Source organism: Salvelinus namaycush, chromosome 7 (assembly GCF_016432855.1).
Source record: "Salvelinus namaycush isolate Seneca chromosome 7, SaNama_1.0, whole genome shotgun sequence".
NCBI classification, from domain to species: domain Eukaryota; kingdom Metazoa; phylum Chordata; class Actinopteri; order Salmoniformes; family Salmonidae; genus Salvelinus; species Salvelinus namaycush.
Genome location: NC_052313.1, coordinates 13409040 through 13422456, shown reverse-complemented (window position 1 = coordinate 13422456; position 13417 = coordinate 13409040). Strand labels below are relative to the sequence as shown.

General features: G+C 44.7%; 2 protein-coding genes across 4 annotated transcripts; one reads left to right on the top strand and one right to left on the bottom strand.

Moving 5' to 3' along the window:
- The first annotated feature begins 67 nt into the window (after positions 1 to 67).
- On the top strand, positions 68 to 3355 carry LOC120050993 (ER membrane protein complex subunit 9-like). The gene is made up of 6 exons (XM_038997558.1): positions 68 to 463; positions 878 to 1074; positions 1255 to 1331; positions 1563 to 1632; positions 1753 to 1847; positions 2779 to 3355. Exons 2-6 carry the CDS (start codon positions 880 to 882, stop codon positions 2957 to 2959), a joined length of 618 nt encoding a protein of 205 aa, XP_038853486.1. The 5' UTR covers positions 68 to 463; positions 878 to 879; the 3' UTR covers positions 2960 to 3355.
- Positions 3356 to 4388: 1033 nt separating this feature from the next.
- Positions 4389 to 10174, bottom strand: LOC120050992 (interferon regulatory factor 9-like). 3 transcript variants are annotated; one of them, XM_038997555.1, is made up of 10 exons: positions 10071 to 10174; positions 7624 to 7682; positions 7322 to 7444; positions 6999 to 7179; positions 6466 to 6608; positions 6263 to 6347; positions 6051 to 6104; positions 5546 to 5935; positions 5324 to 5427; positions 4389 to 4971 (listed from the first exon to the last, which is right to left on the bottom strand). In XM_038997555.1, the coding sequence occupies exons 2-10, from the start codon at positions 7678 to 7680 to the stop codon at positions 4810 to 4812; spliced, it is 1299 nt and encodes a 432-aa protein (XP_038853483.1). In that variant the 5' UTR covers positions 7681 to 7682; positions 10071 to 10174; the 3' UTR covers positions 4389 to 4809. The 3 variants fall into 3 exon arrangements, with proteins under 3 accessions (XP_038853483.1, XP_038853484.1, XP_038853485.1); XM_038997556.1 differs by having other exon boundaries at positions 6051 to 6101; XM_038997557.1 differs by lacking the exon at positions 7624 to 7682 and having other exon boundaries at positions 10071 to 10158.
- Positions 10175 to 13417: the final 3243 nt, after the last annotated feature.

The following is a 13417-nucleotide window of genomic DNA, read 5'->3' as shown; positions in this document are numbered from 1 at the left end:
TTCTCTGGCAATATTTATGTTAATGTCACTGACTATAGGAGTTCAAAAGACGGCACAAACAGATCTGGCTATACTACATATATCATATTTTGTAAATGTGTCAAAAAAACATGAATGCATGATTGGGTTACAAGGTATGTCAAACTCTGTCCACCAGGAGGAGACACCGTCACTACTTGAAGAACGGATCTACTTCCAAATGATTGGCAAACTGAGACGCCAATAGAACTTTAGACAGTCGCTATTGTTACCAACCCAAATGCAGATGTACTGTTGGTAGGCGGGCACGGAACAGGAAATGGTCTTAATGAATGATGCAGTTTCAGCTCCACAGTGCAAACGTTTGTTAAATGATCAATATTCAGTTATATGTATTAACATGCACTATTAGATGAGTTTCAAACCGGACGTTTGTTTTACTGGACTTCTGAAATTTCATCCCAGCAAATAATATCCATTGACGGTAAGCCTAGCCTGCTACTAACTGTTAGCTAGCTAACGTAACGTTAACTCGTCATGAACGAATATATATCCTATCAAATAATTGTTTCTTCAATATCTACACTATAGACTTTCCCAGTTCTATTTTAATAAAAGGATAGTAACTACTGTTGGCCATAACTAGCTACGTAGGCAGGCCCTTCGACCGTAGATGTTTGCTTTCCAGTTGGCTACCATTTCAGCTAGCTACTATAGTTAGAGCTGTTACACCTATTTATTACCATCTCAGCTTTCATGACTTCTGCCATCAAAATGCTCAAATCCAGCCAACAATAGTGTTTTATTGTAGCTATTCCATGTCACTGTAACAACGTATTCATCACTAAATGCAGTTCGCGGCATTTTCTCTGATCTGTACACCCTTTTCTGTCCACAGCAATGGGGGAGGTTGAGCTGTCCTGTCTGGCCTATGTGAAGATGTACCTGCACGGCTGTTTGTTTCCACGGTGTAGTGTCAATGGGCTGCTGTTGTCGTCCAGTCCAGCAGGTGGTGCTGTGTGTGTGACAGACTGTGTGCCCCTGCTCCACTCTCACTTACCTTTGGCTCCCATCACCCAGCTGGGTCTCACACAGGTAACCATTTAATAACCTGAGTGGTCTTTACTGTCAAACATGTGTCTGAAATGACCAATACAGTTAGCCTAACTACTCATCCTTACCTGGCACCCATCCTTACCTGGTGCATGTACATTGTGGTTGTCTTTTGACTTCATGTATTTGTTATGCTGTAATGTATCATACCTTTTGCTTCAGGTGGATGTATGGTGTGCACAGACACAGCAGAGGATTGTAGGATACTACCAAGCCAACGCCTGTGTGTCAGACAACAGGTGTGTCCCATAGTGGTCCAGCATCACCATCACCTCTGTAGATGTTAATTTCTCTATTAGGTAGTTTCAGTGGCTGATAGCCTGCTTATCACATGCATATGCTGTCATTGTGAAATAAGAATTTGTTCTTAACTGACTTGCTTAGTTAAATAAAAATATCACTTGTGTTAAACTAACCATTACCACCTGTGTTAAACACTAACCATTCTTTCTCTCTCCTTCGCTGGGCAGCCCTACGCCATGTGCATTGAAGATTGCAGACAAGATTGCCGAGCAGTGTAACAATGCAGTTTTGTTAATGGTAAGCATCCACTGGAGTTTTGTCTAAATTCCTGTGTGTGTACATGGTCACAATGCAGATTTTTGGTAAATCTTTATGCTGTGTGCCATCTACTTATCTCTGATCTATGTGGTTTTTCAGATTGATGGTGGAAAGATGTCTCCTGACTACAGGGTGCCTCCCATAGTGATGTATGAGCGGAAAGACACCCGCTGGACCCTCAAAGACAAACATACGTAAGAGCTGGACATCTCTGCTATCCTTCTTTCAAGATACTGTAGTTAACTACATTTTGCTTTTCTGTTGATAGCACACCTTTTATCAACTGCATATGACTACATCCATGCTCACTCCGATACAATGTAACTAAATTCCAATAGTCAGTAGCTAGGTTTCCATCTAATTGGTGACAGATTTTCATGTGAATATTCTAAAATCTGCATAAAAACAATGCATTTTCCAACCAGAGATGTTTCCATCAAATTGACTCGTTGCAGATAAAAGGCTGTGTGTGATGACCTAGTGCACATAAAAACAACTTGTGGTTAAATTCCCATATACCGAAATAAAAAGTACAAGTTAAATGGATTTTCATCACATTTCCAACTCTTCTGATGGTTTTGTCACAAAATGTTGCGTTTATATAATGAATGTGCCCACTCTGGTCTTGGCACGTGTGCTCTAGCCAACATGAGATTATTAAGGACAAAAGAGAGATTATCTTTGTCAAATGGCAGCCAAGCATGTCACCAGAATAAGACTCTCAATATTTATTGGAAAGGAGCATAAAGCTCATCACTGTGCACTTTCACCACCGTGTGAAGTATATCATAACTTATTTCATCTGTTGCCTAAAATTGCTTACTTTCCCAAGTCGTAGTGGGAGGACAACATAACATATCGCATGACTCCAAGTTTACTTCGATATGGTTATCAATGTGCATAAAAGCGTTTGTCATTTACACAATTTTAGACAAAAAGATCCCACCTTGTTTTGTCAACATTTGGAAAGTGTACTGCCAAATGTAATGTTTCCATCAAGCCTGTCGTGACATTTTTCATCTGTCATGTACTTTACTTGCATAAAAAGGTTGGATGGAAACATGGTTAGTGTTAGTACCTGAAGAGGGAAGTACGGGTTAATTTAAAGCTACCTTTTTCTTCCAGGATAATGCTGCGGCAGTGGGAGGAGACTCGGGAAATAGCCAATCAGCTGCTGGACTCTGGAGATCACTCATTATTAGTGGATTTTGACAGCCATTTGGACGACATAACTAGGGACTGGACAAATCAGAAACTCAATGCCAAAATAGCAGAGCTTGCCTCACCAGCCAATGGTAATGTCTGAAATAAGTTTGCGGATTAATTTGTTACTTTGAAAAAGTTTGAATTATTTATGTCTTAAACCTACTGATACTACAAATTTTAAGAATATTTTTATTAACATCTAACAGTCAAATAAGCGCACATCATCCACGATAATATGAAATACATTTAATGCGGTCAAGACAGAACATTGAATAAAAGACGAGCATAAATAACTAATATTTACAGTTTGACAGATCTGTGCAGTCTTCCGGTCTCTCAGTCAGTGTGCCTTGTCAAACCCAGTAGCCATGTTAACCCACTTACAACTGACAAAGCTGTGCTCATAGTTCACTGACTGCTAATGGCATCACATTATGTGCATCCTGTCCCACTGCTTTCAGTGTGTAACCTTTTATTAAACTACATCTACAAACTATTTCAAGTGTTCATGTCCTATGTTCATATAAATATCAGTTCACATTCATTTCTACAATATTAACAGATTAAAAAGTCTGACAAGGCTGGCCATCACCTTGTGCACTTAAAGGCTTAAGTAGACCAGATATATATATATATATAAAAAACATACTTGATTTGTGCAATAGAGCAAGATCAAACAACAGATTGCCAGTTCAAAGGTGCAGAAAACAACCTTTCAGACATGGTCCCTAGAACAGTCTCCACACCTGCTTTATATGGTGGCTTGTGTAATTTACTAATTGGGTAAACCTGTAAAGTGACCTGCCATGCAAAACTGAGCCGATCTCAATTAACTTGTTACGGTTGGGACTAGTAGTAAATGCTGGGTTATGGAGAGAAGATTAACAAATGCAAAACAAACTCACTTGCTCTTGAATACGTACTTGCAAACACATTTAGGAGTCCAATGTCTCTAGTGAAGGAGCCTGCTTCAAAGTCTAGGAATATTAATGTTCTCTATAGAAATGTGCTTAACAAGCGTTACCACTTTCAGAAACAGAAATGGAAGACAAGTTCGTTTCCCGCCTCATAACGGTTGGCATGGTGATGATCAAATCACTGACCTTCAGCCTACTATGGCTTCAGAGCCTGTCAGTGTTTCTCTCATATGCTACTTAAAACAACTTGGTCAACAGGTACACTATGTAAGCAACATGAGGACACAGAGAGGTGTCTGACGCAGTACCAGTCAGCATTCAAAGACTTCTACTCCTTGTTGCCGTATCTGACTCCATATACAAGTGAGTTTGGAACATCAGTATAACATCACAAGTTGGTAAAGAGCAATACTGAGGGCTAAACCAAAGTGACGTCTTCCACTCCATGTAGTGCTATTCAGACAAGTATTTAGTGCATCATGTGTATGCCTTAGTATCAGATCAGACAGTGCTTCATTTAAAAAAAAGAATAGTCAATTATACAAAGCCAGCAGCATACCACCCTGCATACCACTGCTGGCTTGCTTCTGAAGCTAAGCAGGGTTGGTCTTGGTCAGTCCCTGGATGGGAGACCAGATGCTGCTGGAAGTGGTGTTGGAGGGCCAGTAGGAGGCACTCTTTCCTCTGGTCTAAAAAATATCCCAATGCCCCAGGACACTGCCGGGTGTCCTGACTGATGTCATTAAAGATCCCATGGCACTTATCGTAAAAGTAGGGATGCTAACTCTGGTGTCCTGGCTAAATTCCCAATCTGGTCCTCAAACCATCATGGTCACCTAATAATCCCCAGTTTACGATTGGCTCATTCACCCCCCCTCTCCCCAGGTCGTTGATGTAAATGAGAACGTGTTCTCAGTCAACTTACCTGGTAAAATAACGGATAAATAAAAAATTGTAAAACAAGATGTCCTGTGATTGGATGCTAAAGGCCACTGTTACATGCTATCCCGCCCCCATTTGAAGTTTATATTTTTTAAATGTTTAGGGTGTACGGTAGGGACGTCCCAAGGATTTCGGATAGCAATGAACCTGATACCAGGTTGATGGTGACCTCTCCTGATTCGCTGGTTATGGTCATTGACTCCCGGAAGTCTTCAGCTACCTTGACCTGCTGCTGAGCCCAGGGTAGGGTTATCTGGAGGAGAGGGGGTGGCTGGTTCAATCCCTCTTTATTTCACAGTGAAAAATAAGGCGTAGCGATCCTGTACTTTCATAAACCTTAGGGATCTATTCAATCTGTAAAGCTGTTAACAGATTCTCCGATTTGATATATTTTAAAGGTAATTTCAGATTGAGCCGACGAATGCAGTCTTCACTAAAGTGGGAACATTGCCTTTAAATTTCAATCACGCTGTAAAGCTGAACTTCTGCGATGCGGATTGAATAGACTCTAGTATTAACATTCATTTGCTACACCTTTTTGTTTACATTTGAACAGGTTTAACAGTTATTTTATGAGTAGGTGGGAACGGCTTGGTCAGCTGTACCTGTGTGATGATGAGTTTGCTGGATGGGTCCTCTTTGTCACTGAAACACAAGGTGAAGCCACACTGAGGAGGGTCTCCCCCGTAGCTGCAGAAGTGGTCCAGCTCTAAGGAAACAGAGTCAGTAAATACACACTGACTGCTGAAATACTCAAATCCATTAAGGGGACAAAAAAGAAGTGGGTTGATCCTCACCGAGAGAGTGAACAGCCCCATGTCACTCACCCATTCTGAAAGCCTCTCTATCGAAGAGCCGCACGGGCTCCACAGCATGGTTCATCTTGTGGGGTCCCGCCGTGGCTGAATGTGGCCCTGTCCAGAACACCTGGCCCTGGCAGTAGCGCTTAGCATAGACCCCTGTTCTTGTGGAGGTCAGGATCACCCCTTTCTCCATGAAGGGCAGCAGGGTGGAGAGGGCCTGGAACTGGGGCCCGATGCTGGAGGTCAAGGTGGAGGGGGGGTCGGGCAGAGGGATGCGGGGGAACCCAGCCACCATCAGGGTGGGGGGAACAGGCGAGGAGGGCAGATAGGCGATCCGGACATCGCTGCCCATGACCCCACGTTTAAGCACCTCCTCTCCCATGTACTTCACTAAGACATGGAAAGAGTCCTGGGCTGGGGGAGAGAATGAGATTGAATGAGAGACAGCAGACTGCATTTTCACAGTGTATGTGATGAAAAACAGATCTGATATACTCTGTAGCATTTACAGCAGCATCAGTAGCATTACCTCCAGGGGGAGGGACGGTCTCGATCGTGAAGTTCACCTGGATCTCATTGACTGCTAGAGGAAGACAACAGAATGTCAAGAGCATGTCAATCAACCACATGCTATTGGAACTCCCCAGAATGAAGAGACCGTGGCTGAGAGATCCAACATCAACTAACAGAGATTCAGTGTCTGACAGACATGACATTGCGTTAGTAAGACATAAGACTTACTCCCAGCACTCTTCACCATGACCGAGGGCTGATCAACCTGGTCTAGCTGGATTGTAAGAACACTTTCCTCAATCTCCTGAACAGACTGATAAATAGAAACATCAAACATGTCGGTGAGAGAGACTGACAACTTTTGGATGCATCTCTATTAGTTAACTTGTTTCCATTGGATTGTTATTTTCTCCTCAAAATGCCAGACCTACCATGGTGATTGGTAGGGAGGTGGTAACTTCTTTCATCTGTTTGACCTTCACCACCTCTTCCTCCGCCTCGATGTCTGAATCACGGCTCCTTCTCTTCCTCCCCCCTGCTCTGGCTTGGAACTTCATGTCAACACTCCCCAATGCTGTGAAGAGAAAAGGGACCATAGGTCACGAATTTGTTTACTGCACTTTAACCTGCTTTAAAGTTGTCTCCATAGCTACAAACTATATGGAGTTATTGTTGTGCTAATTTGCACTGTTGACTCTGGTATGACTATGTCCCTTTGGACTGACTGAGGGAGTATTGAAGTTTGCAAATATTCAAAATACCAATCTTCTCAACCTTGATGAAACTTAAAGAATGTACGCGGCTACACCCAGTTTCTATTCCCAGATCGTAGGTATGATGATGTGGTTATAGATATCTACACAAGACCAAAGGATCAAAAGGAAATTGCTGGAACATCTTAGCAGAGGGGTAGAAATAAACATAGTAGTATAACAAACTAACAGCGTGTGTGTGCTTGTCTCACCTTGTTCGTTGATGGGTACGAGGCGGTAGACTTTGTATGGTTCGGAGATTTCCAGCTGTGACCTCTCAGGTTCCTCTCTGAACTCCGGGCTCTTATTGAGAGCAACTCGCAGCCGCGTCTTCCAGGAGGCAGGGTCCGCATGACCCCCCTCAGACAACTTCCCCTTAAACACTGCCCACGCCTGTCGAGTAGAAAGAGAAAGCATTTAGACGCAGAAAGTAATATCTACTACTGTGTTTTTAATAGATAATACATGACGAGCCTACTGTAAAATGAATAGTCAATGAACTAGTACTCGTAAAGTTGTTAGTGTCAGGACGGACCTTGAAGATGGCACCATCCACTTCGCTGCGGAAGTCTTGTTTCCCGGCGTGTTTCCATGGTATACGGAACATGGTCTTGTCGAAGTCGTCCCATATCAGGCCAGGGTACTTCCCACTGCTGACCTGCACCAATACATTCAACAGGATGTGGTGAGTGTTGCTTGGGAAAGACTCGACCCATTTCCCAGACAGTACATTGACTCTACTTATCACTATGACATACCAGCTGAAACACTCACTGTAATCAGCTGTTACAATGAACACACATTTGACTATTGAGCCCATCCTCCACAAACACAAACCTGTTCTACCATCCAAGCGCGTAGTTTGCGCGTGGAGCGAATTTTCCCAGATGCCATAGCTGTGAAGACAAGGTATACCTTTATTTGAATCTAGTTTGGCAATACACATTTTTGTGTCTGATTAAAAACGACACACTATACCATGGAAAATAAATCAACCAAACATAATACGTGAAGAGTATGTTAGCTGGGATGAGTGTGGTAGTGCATAAATAACAACAGTTATTTTCAGCTGTTTGAAGATGGTGTACAAAACCGAAAGTAAAAAGATGCAAAAGCTAGCCGTAAGCATAGAAGTAGCGCACAAATAACGGATATACAGCTTATCAGACTTGCTTTCAATGAAAATGACATATCCATAACTCACATTTCTATATGAATTTGGTCGGGTCGCTCACATTGTTACTTACTGGACTTTTAAATAATTTATTATTGGTGAATAAATATTCCGCCAAAGCTGGTTTGACTGTGATTATACTTGAAGACGATACTACACTGCTCAAAAAAATAAAGGGAACACTTAAACAACACAATGTAACTCCAAGTCAATCACACTTCTGTGAAATCAAACTGTCCACTTAGGAAGCAACACTGATTGACAATAAATTTCACATGCTGTTGTGCAAATGGAATAGACAAAAGGTGGAAATTATAGGCAATTAGCAAGACACCCCCAAAAAAGGAGTGATTCTGCAGGTGGTGACCACAGACCACTTCTCAGTTCCTATGCTTCCTGGCTGATGTTTTGGTCACTTTTGAATGCTGGCGGTGCTCTCACTCTAGTGGTAGCATGAGACGGAGTCTACAACCCACACAAGTGGCTCAGGTAGAGCAGTTCATCCAGGATTGCACATCAATGCGAGCTGTGGCAAAAAGGTTTGCTGTGTCTGTCAGCGTAGTGTCCAGAGCATGGAGGCGCTACCAGGAGACAGGCCAGTACATCAGGAGACGTGGAGGAGGCCGTAGGAGGGCAACAACCCAGCAGCAGGACCGCTACCTCCGCCTTTGTGCAAGGAGGTGCACTGCCAGAGCCCTGCAAAATGACCTCCAGCAGGCCACAAATGTGCATGTGTCAGCATATGGTCTCACAAGGGATCTGAGGATCTCATCTCGGTACCTATTGGCAGTCAGGCTACCTCTGGCGAGCACATGGAGGGCTGTGCGGCCCCACAAAGAAATGCCACCCCACACCATGACTGACCCATCGCCAAACCGGTCATGCTGGAGGATGTTGCAGGCAGCAGAACGTTCTCCGCGGCGTCTCCAGACTCTGTCACGTCTGTCACATGTGCTCATGTGCTCAGTGTGAACCTGCTTTCATCTGTGAAGAGCACAGGGCGCCAGTGACGAATTTGCCAATCTTGGTGTTCTCTGGCAAATGCCAAACGTCCTGCACGGTGTTGGGCTGTAAGCACAACCCCCACCTGTGGACGTCGGGCCCTCATACCACCCTCATGGAGTCTGTTTCTGACCGTTTGAGCAGACACATGCACATTTGTGGCCTGCTGGAGGTCATTTTGCAGGGCGCTGGCAGTGCACCTCCTTGCACAAAGGCGGAGGTAGCGGTCCTGCTGCTGGGTTGTTGCCCTCCTACGGCCTCCTCCACGTCTCCTGATGTACTGGCCTGTCTCCTGGTAGCGCCTCCATGCTCTGGACACTACGCTGACAGACACAGCAAACCTTTTTGCCACAGCTCGCATTGATGTGCCATCCTGGATGAACTGCTCTACCTGAGCCACTTGTGTGGGTTGTAGACTCCGTCTCATGCTACCACTAGAGTGAGAGCACCGCCAGCATTCAAAAGTGACCAAAACATCAGCCAGGAAGCATAGGAACTGAGAAGTGGTCTGTGGTCACCACCTGCAGAATCACTCCTTTTTTGGGGGTGTCTTGCTAATTGCCTATAATTTCCACCTTTTGTCTATTCCATTTGCACAACAGCATGTGAAATTTATTGTCAATCAGTGTTGCTTCCTAAGTGGACAGTTTGATTTCACAGAAGTGTGATTGACTTGGAGTTACATTGTGTTGTTTAAGTGTTCCCTTTATTTTTTTGAGCAGTGTATATATTTCATTGTATATTCATGACAAAGCATGAAATAACTACAGCAGACGCTCTTATCCAGAGCGACTTACAGTAGTGAGTGCATTTCTCTTCTTTTTTTTCGTACGGGTGCCCCGTGGGAATCGAACCCACAACTCGGGCGTTGCAAGCGCTATGCTCGACCAACTGAGCCACAAACGACCTAATCATTTTGATCATGATCATAAAGTAATTACTTTTTTATTCTGCATCGGTTGGTATGAAATATATTAAACTATTCGTCTCCATCTAAAAATAGCGAACTAAATAAATCAAGAGATTGTACATGAAGTGAAACATATTTTCCACAGATTTAGAATGATTGTCATGAATGTATTTTATTGGGTGATCTGGTTTCGCTTACCTTAGGTTGCGTTTTCTCCGTTTCCTAACTACAGCTGAGCGCACCCCCGCATAGCACTTTGACTGGAAATCCAGAAGTTGTTTACTAGACTCGCACAGAGCAGAGGGAGACGTCCCCTTTCCCAGAAATCACGTGACTTTACAGAACTAACTTAGGTACTGTTGTGACGCTAGGAGGCAACATATCGCTTAAAATATGGCCTATGCTCAAAAAGTAGTCTCCCCAGGCAGAGCCTCCCACAATTAACACCAGACTGCATAAAAAACACAAAAGACACACCCCTCAGCCCTCAAATTAAGTGGACACTTCAAATCAAATGTTATTGGTCTCATACACATGGTCAGCAGATGTTAATGTGAGTGTAGCAATGCTTGTGCTTCTAGTTCCAACAGTGCAGTAATATCTAACAGTAATCTAACAATTCCACAACTACCTAATACACACATCTAAAGGGATGGAATAAGAATATGTACATATAAATATGGATGAGCGATGACCGAGCGGCATAGGCAAGATGCAATAGATGGTATAAAATACAGTATATAAACTCAGCAAAAAAAGAAATGTCCTCTCACGCGTTTATTTTCAGCAAACTTAACATGCGTAAAAATGTGTATAAACATACAAGATTCAGCAACTGAGACATAAACTGAACAGGTTCCACAGACATGTGATTAACAGAAATTGAATAATGTGTCCCTGAACAAGGGGGGGGTTCAAAATCAAAAGTAACAGTCAGTATCTGGTGTGGCCACCAGCTGCATTAAGTACTGCAGTGCATCTCCTCCTCATGGACTGTACCAGATTTGCCAGTTCTTGCTGTGAGATGTCACCCCACTCTTCCACCAAGGCACCTGCAAGTTCCCGGACATTTCTGGGGGGGAATGGCCCTAGCCCTCACCCTCCGATCCAACAGGTCCCAGACGTGCTCAATGGGATTGAGATCCGGGCTCTTCGCTGGCCATGGCAGAACACTGACATTCCTGTCTTGCAGGAAATCACGCACAGAACGAGCAGTATGGCTGGTGGCATTGTCATGCTGGAGGGTCATGTCAGGATGAGCCTGCAGGAAGGGTACCACATGAGGGAGGAGGATGTTTTCCCTGTAACGCACAGCGTTAAGATTGCCTGCAATGACAACAAGCTCAGTCCGATGATGCTGTGACACAACACCCCAGACCATGACGAACCCTCCACCTTCAAATCAATCCCACTCCAGAGTACAGGCCTCGGTGTAACGCTCATTTCTTCGATGATAAACGCGAATCCGACCATCACCCCTGGTGAGACAAAACCGCGACTCATCAGTGAAGAGCACTTTTTGCCAGTCCTGTCTGGTCCAGCGACGGTGGGTTTGTGCCCATAGTCGACGTTGCCGGTGAGGACCTGCCTTACAACAGGCCTACAAGCCCTAAGTCCAGCCTCTCAGCCTATTGCGGACAGTCTGAGCACTGATGGAGGGATTGTGCGTTCCTGGTGTAATTCGGGCAGTTGTTGCCATTTTGTACCTGTCCCGCAGGTGTGATTTTCGGATGTACCAATCCTGTGCAGGTGTTACACGTGGTCTGCCACTGCGAGGACAATCAGCTGTCCGTCCTGTCTCCCTGCAGCGCTGTCTTAGGCGTCTCACAGTACGGACATTGCAATTTATTGCCCTGGCTACATCTGCAGTCCTCATGCCTCCTTGCAGCATGCCTAAGGCACGTTCACGCAGATGAGCAGAATGGGCTGCCATCAGTCAGGATGTGGCCCAGAGGTGCTCCATCATGCTGGAAAAGGCATTGTTCGTCACCAAACTGTTCCTGGATGGTTGGGAGAAGTTGCTCTCGGAGGATGTGTTGGTACAATTCTTTATTCATGGCTGTGTTCTTAGGCAGAATTGTGAGTGAGCCCACTCCCTTGGCTGAGAAGCAACCCCACACATGAATGGTCTCAGGATGCTTTACTGTTGGCATGACACAGGACTGATGGTAGCGCTCACCTTGTCTTCTCCGGACAAGCTTTTTTCCGGATGCCCCAAACAATCGGAAAGGGGATTCATCAGAGAAAATGACTTTACCCCAGTCCTCAGCAGTCCAATCCCTGTACCTTTTGCAGAATATCAGTCTGTCCCTGATGTTTTTCCTGGAGAGAAGTGGCTTCTTTGCTGCGCTTCTTGACACCAGGCTATCCTCCAAAAGTCTTCGCCTCACTGTGCGTGCAGATGCACTCACACCTGCTGCCATTCCTGAGCAAGCTCTGTACTGGTGGTGCCACGATCCTGCAGCTGAATCAACTTTTAGGAGACAGTCCTGGCGCTTGCTTGACTTTCTTGGGCGCCCTGAAGCCTTCTTCACAACAATTGAACCGCTCTCCTTGAAGTTCTTGATGATGCGATAAATGGTTGATTTAGGTGCAATCTTACTGGCAGCAATATCCTTGCCTGTGAAGCCCTTTTTGTGCAAAGCAATGATGACGGCACATGTTTCCTTGCAGGTAACCATGATTGACAGAGGAAGAACAATGATTACAATCACCACCCTCCTTTTGAAGCTTCCAGTCTGTTATTCGAACTCAATCAGCATGGCAGAGTGATCTCCAGCCTTGTCCTCATCAACACTCACACCTGTGTTAACAAGAGAATCACTGACATGTCAACTGGTCCTTTTGTGGCAGGGCTGAAATGCAGTGGAAATATTTTTGGGGGATTCAGTTCATTTGCATGGCAAAGAGGGACTTTGCAATTAATTGTAATTCATCTGACCACTCTTCACAACATTCTGGAGTATATGCAAATTGCCATCATACAAACTCAACTTTAGGCCACGACTCTAGGCAGCAGCCTCTCTGTGTTAGTGATGGCGGTTTAACAGTCTGATGGCCTTGCGATAGAAGCTGTTTTTCAGTCTGGAGAGCCTTGCGGTTGTGGGCGGTGCAGTTGCTGTACCAGGCGGTGATACAGCCTGACAGGATGCTCTCAATTGTGCTTCTGTGAAAGTTTGAAGGTTTTAGGTGACAAGCCAAATTTATTCAGCTTCCTGAGGTTGAAGAGGCGCTGTTGCGCCTTCACCACACTGTCTGTGTGGGTGGATCAGTTTGTTCGTGATGTGTATACCGAGGAACTTAACCTCCACTGCTGTCCCGTCTATAGATAGGGGGGTGCTCACGCTGCTGTTTCCTGAAGTCCACGATCATCTCCTTTGTTTTGTTGACGTTGAGTGAGAGGTTGTTTTCCTGACACCACACTCCGAGTGCACTCACCTCCTCCCTGTAGGCTGTCTCGTCGTTGTTGGTAATCAAGCCCACTACTGTTGTGTCATCTGCAAACTTGATGATTGAGTTGGAGGCGTGCAAGGTCAAGCAGTCAT

Coding starts and splice junctions, on each gene's coding strand:
- LOC120050992 (XM_038997555.1), bottom strand. CDS start 7,680: ATGGCATCTGGGAAAATTCGCTCCACGCGCAAACTACGCGCTTGGATG. Junction 6,348..6,465: donor CCTCCCTACCAATCACCATG/GTAGGTCTGGCA, acceptor TCTATTTATCAG/TCTGTTCAGGAGATTGAGGA. Junction 6,105..6,262: donor CATGGTGAAGAGTGCTGGGA/GTAAGTCTTATG, acceptor GTCTTCCTCTAG/CAGTCAATGAGATCCAGGTG.
- LOC120050993 (XM_038997558.1), top strand. CDS start 880: ATGGGGGAGGTTGAGCTGTCCTGTCTGGCCTATGTGAAGATGTACCTG. Junction 1,075..1,254: donor CCCAGCTGGGTCTCACACAG/GTAACCATTTAA, acceptor CTTTTGCTTCAG/GTGGATGTATGGTGTGCACA. Junction 1,633..1,752: donor ACAATGCAGTTTTGTTAATG/GTAAGCATCCAC, acceptor GTGGTTTTTCAG/ATTGATGGTGGAAAGATGTC.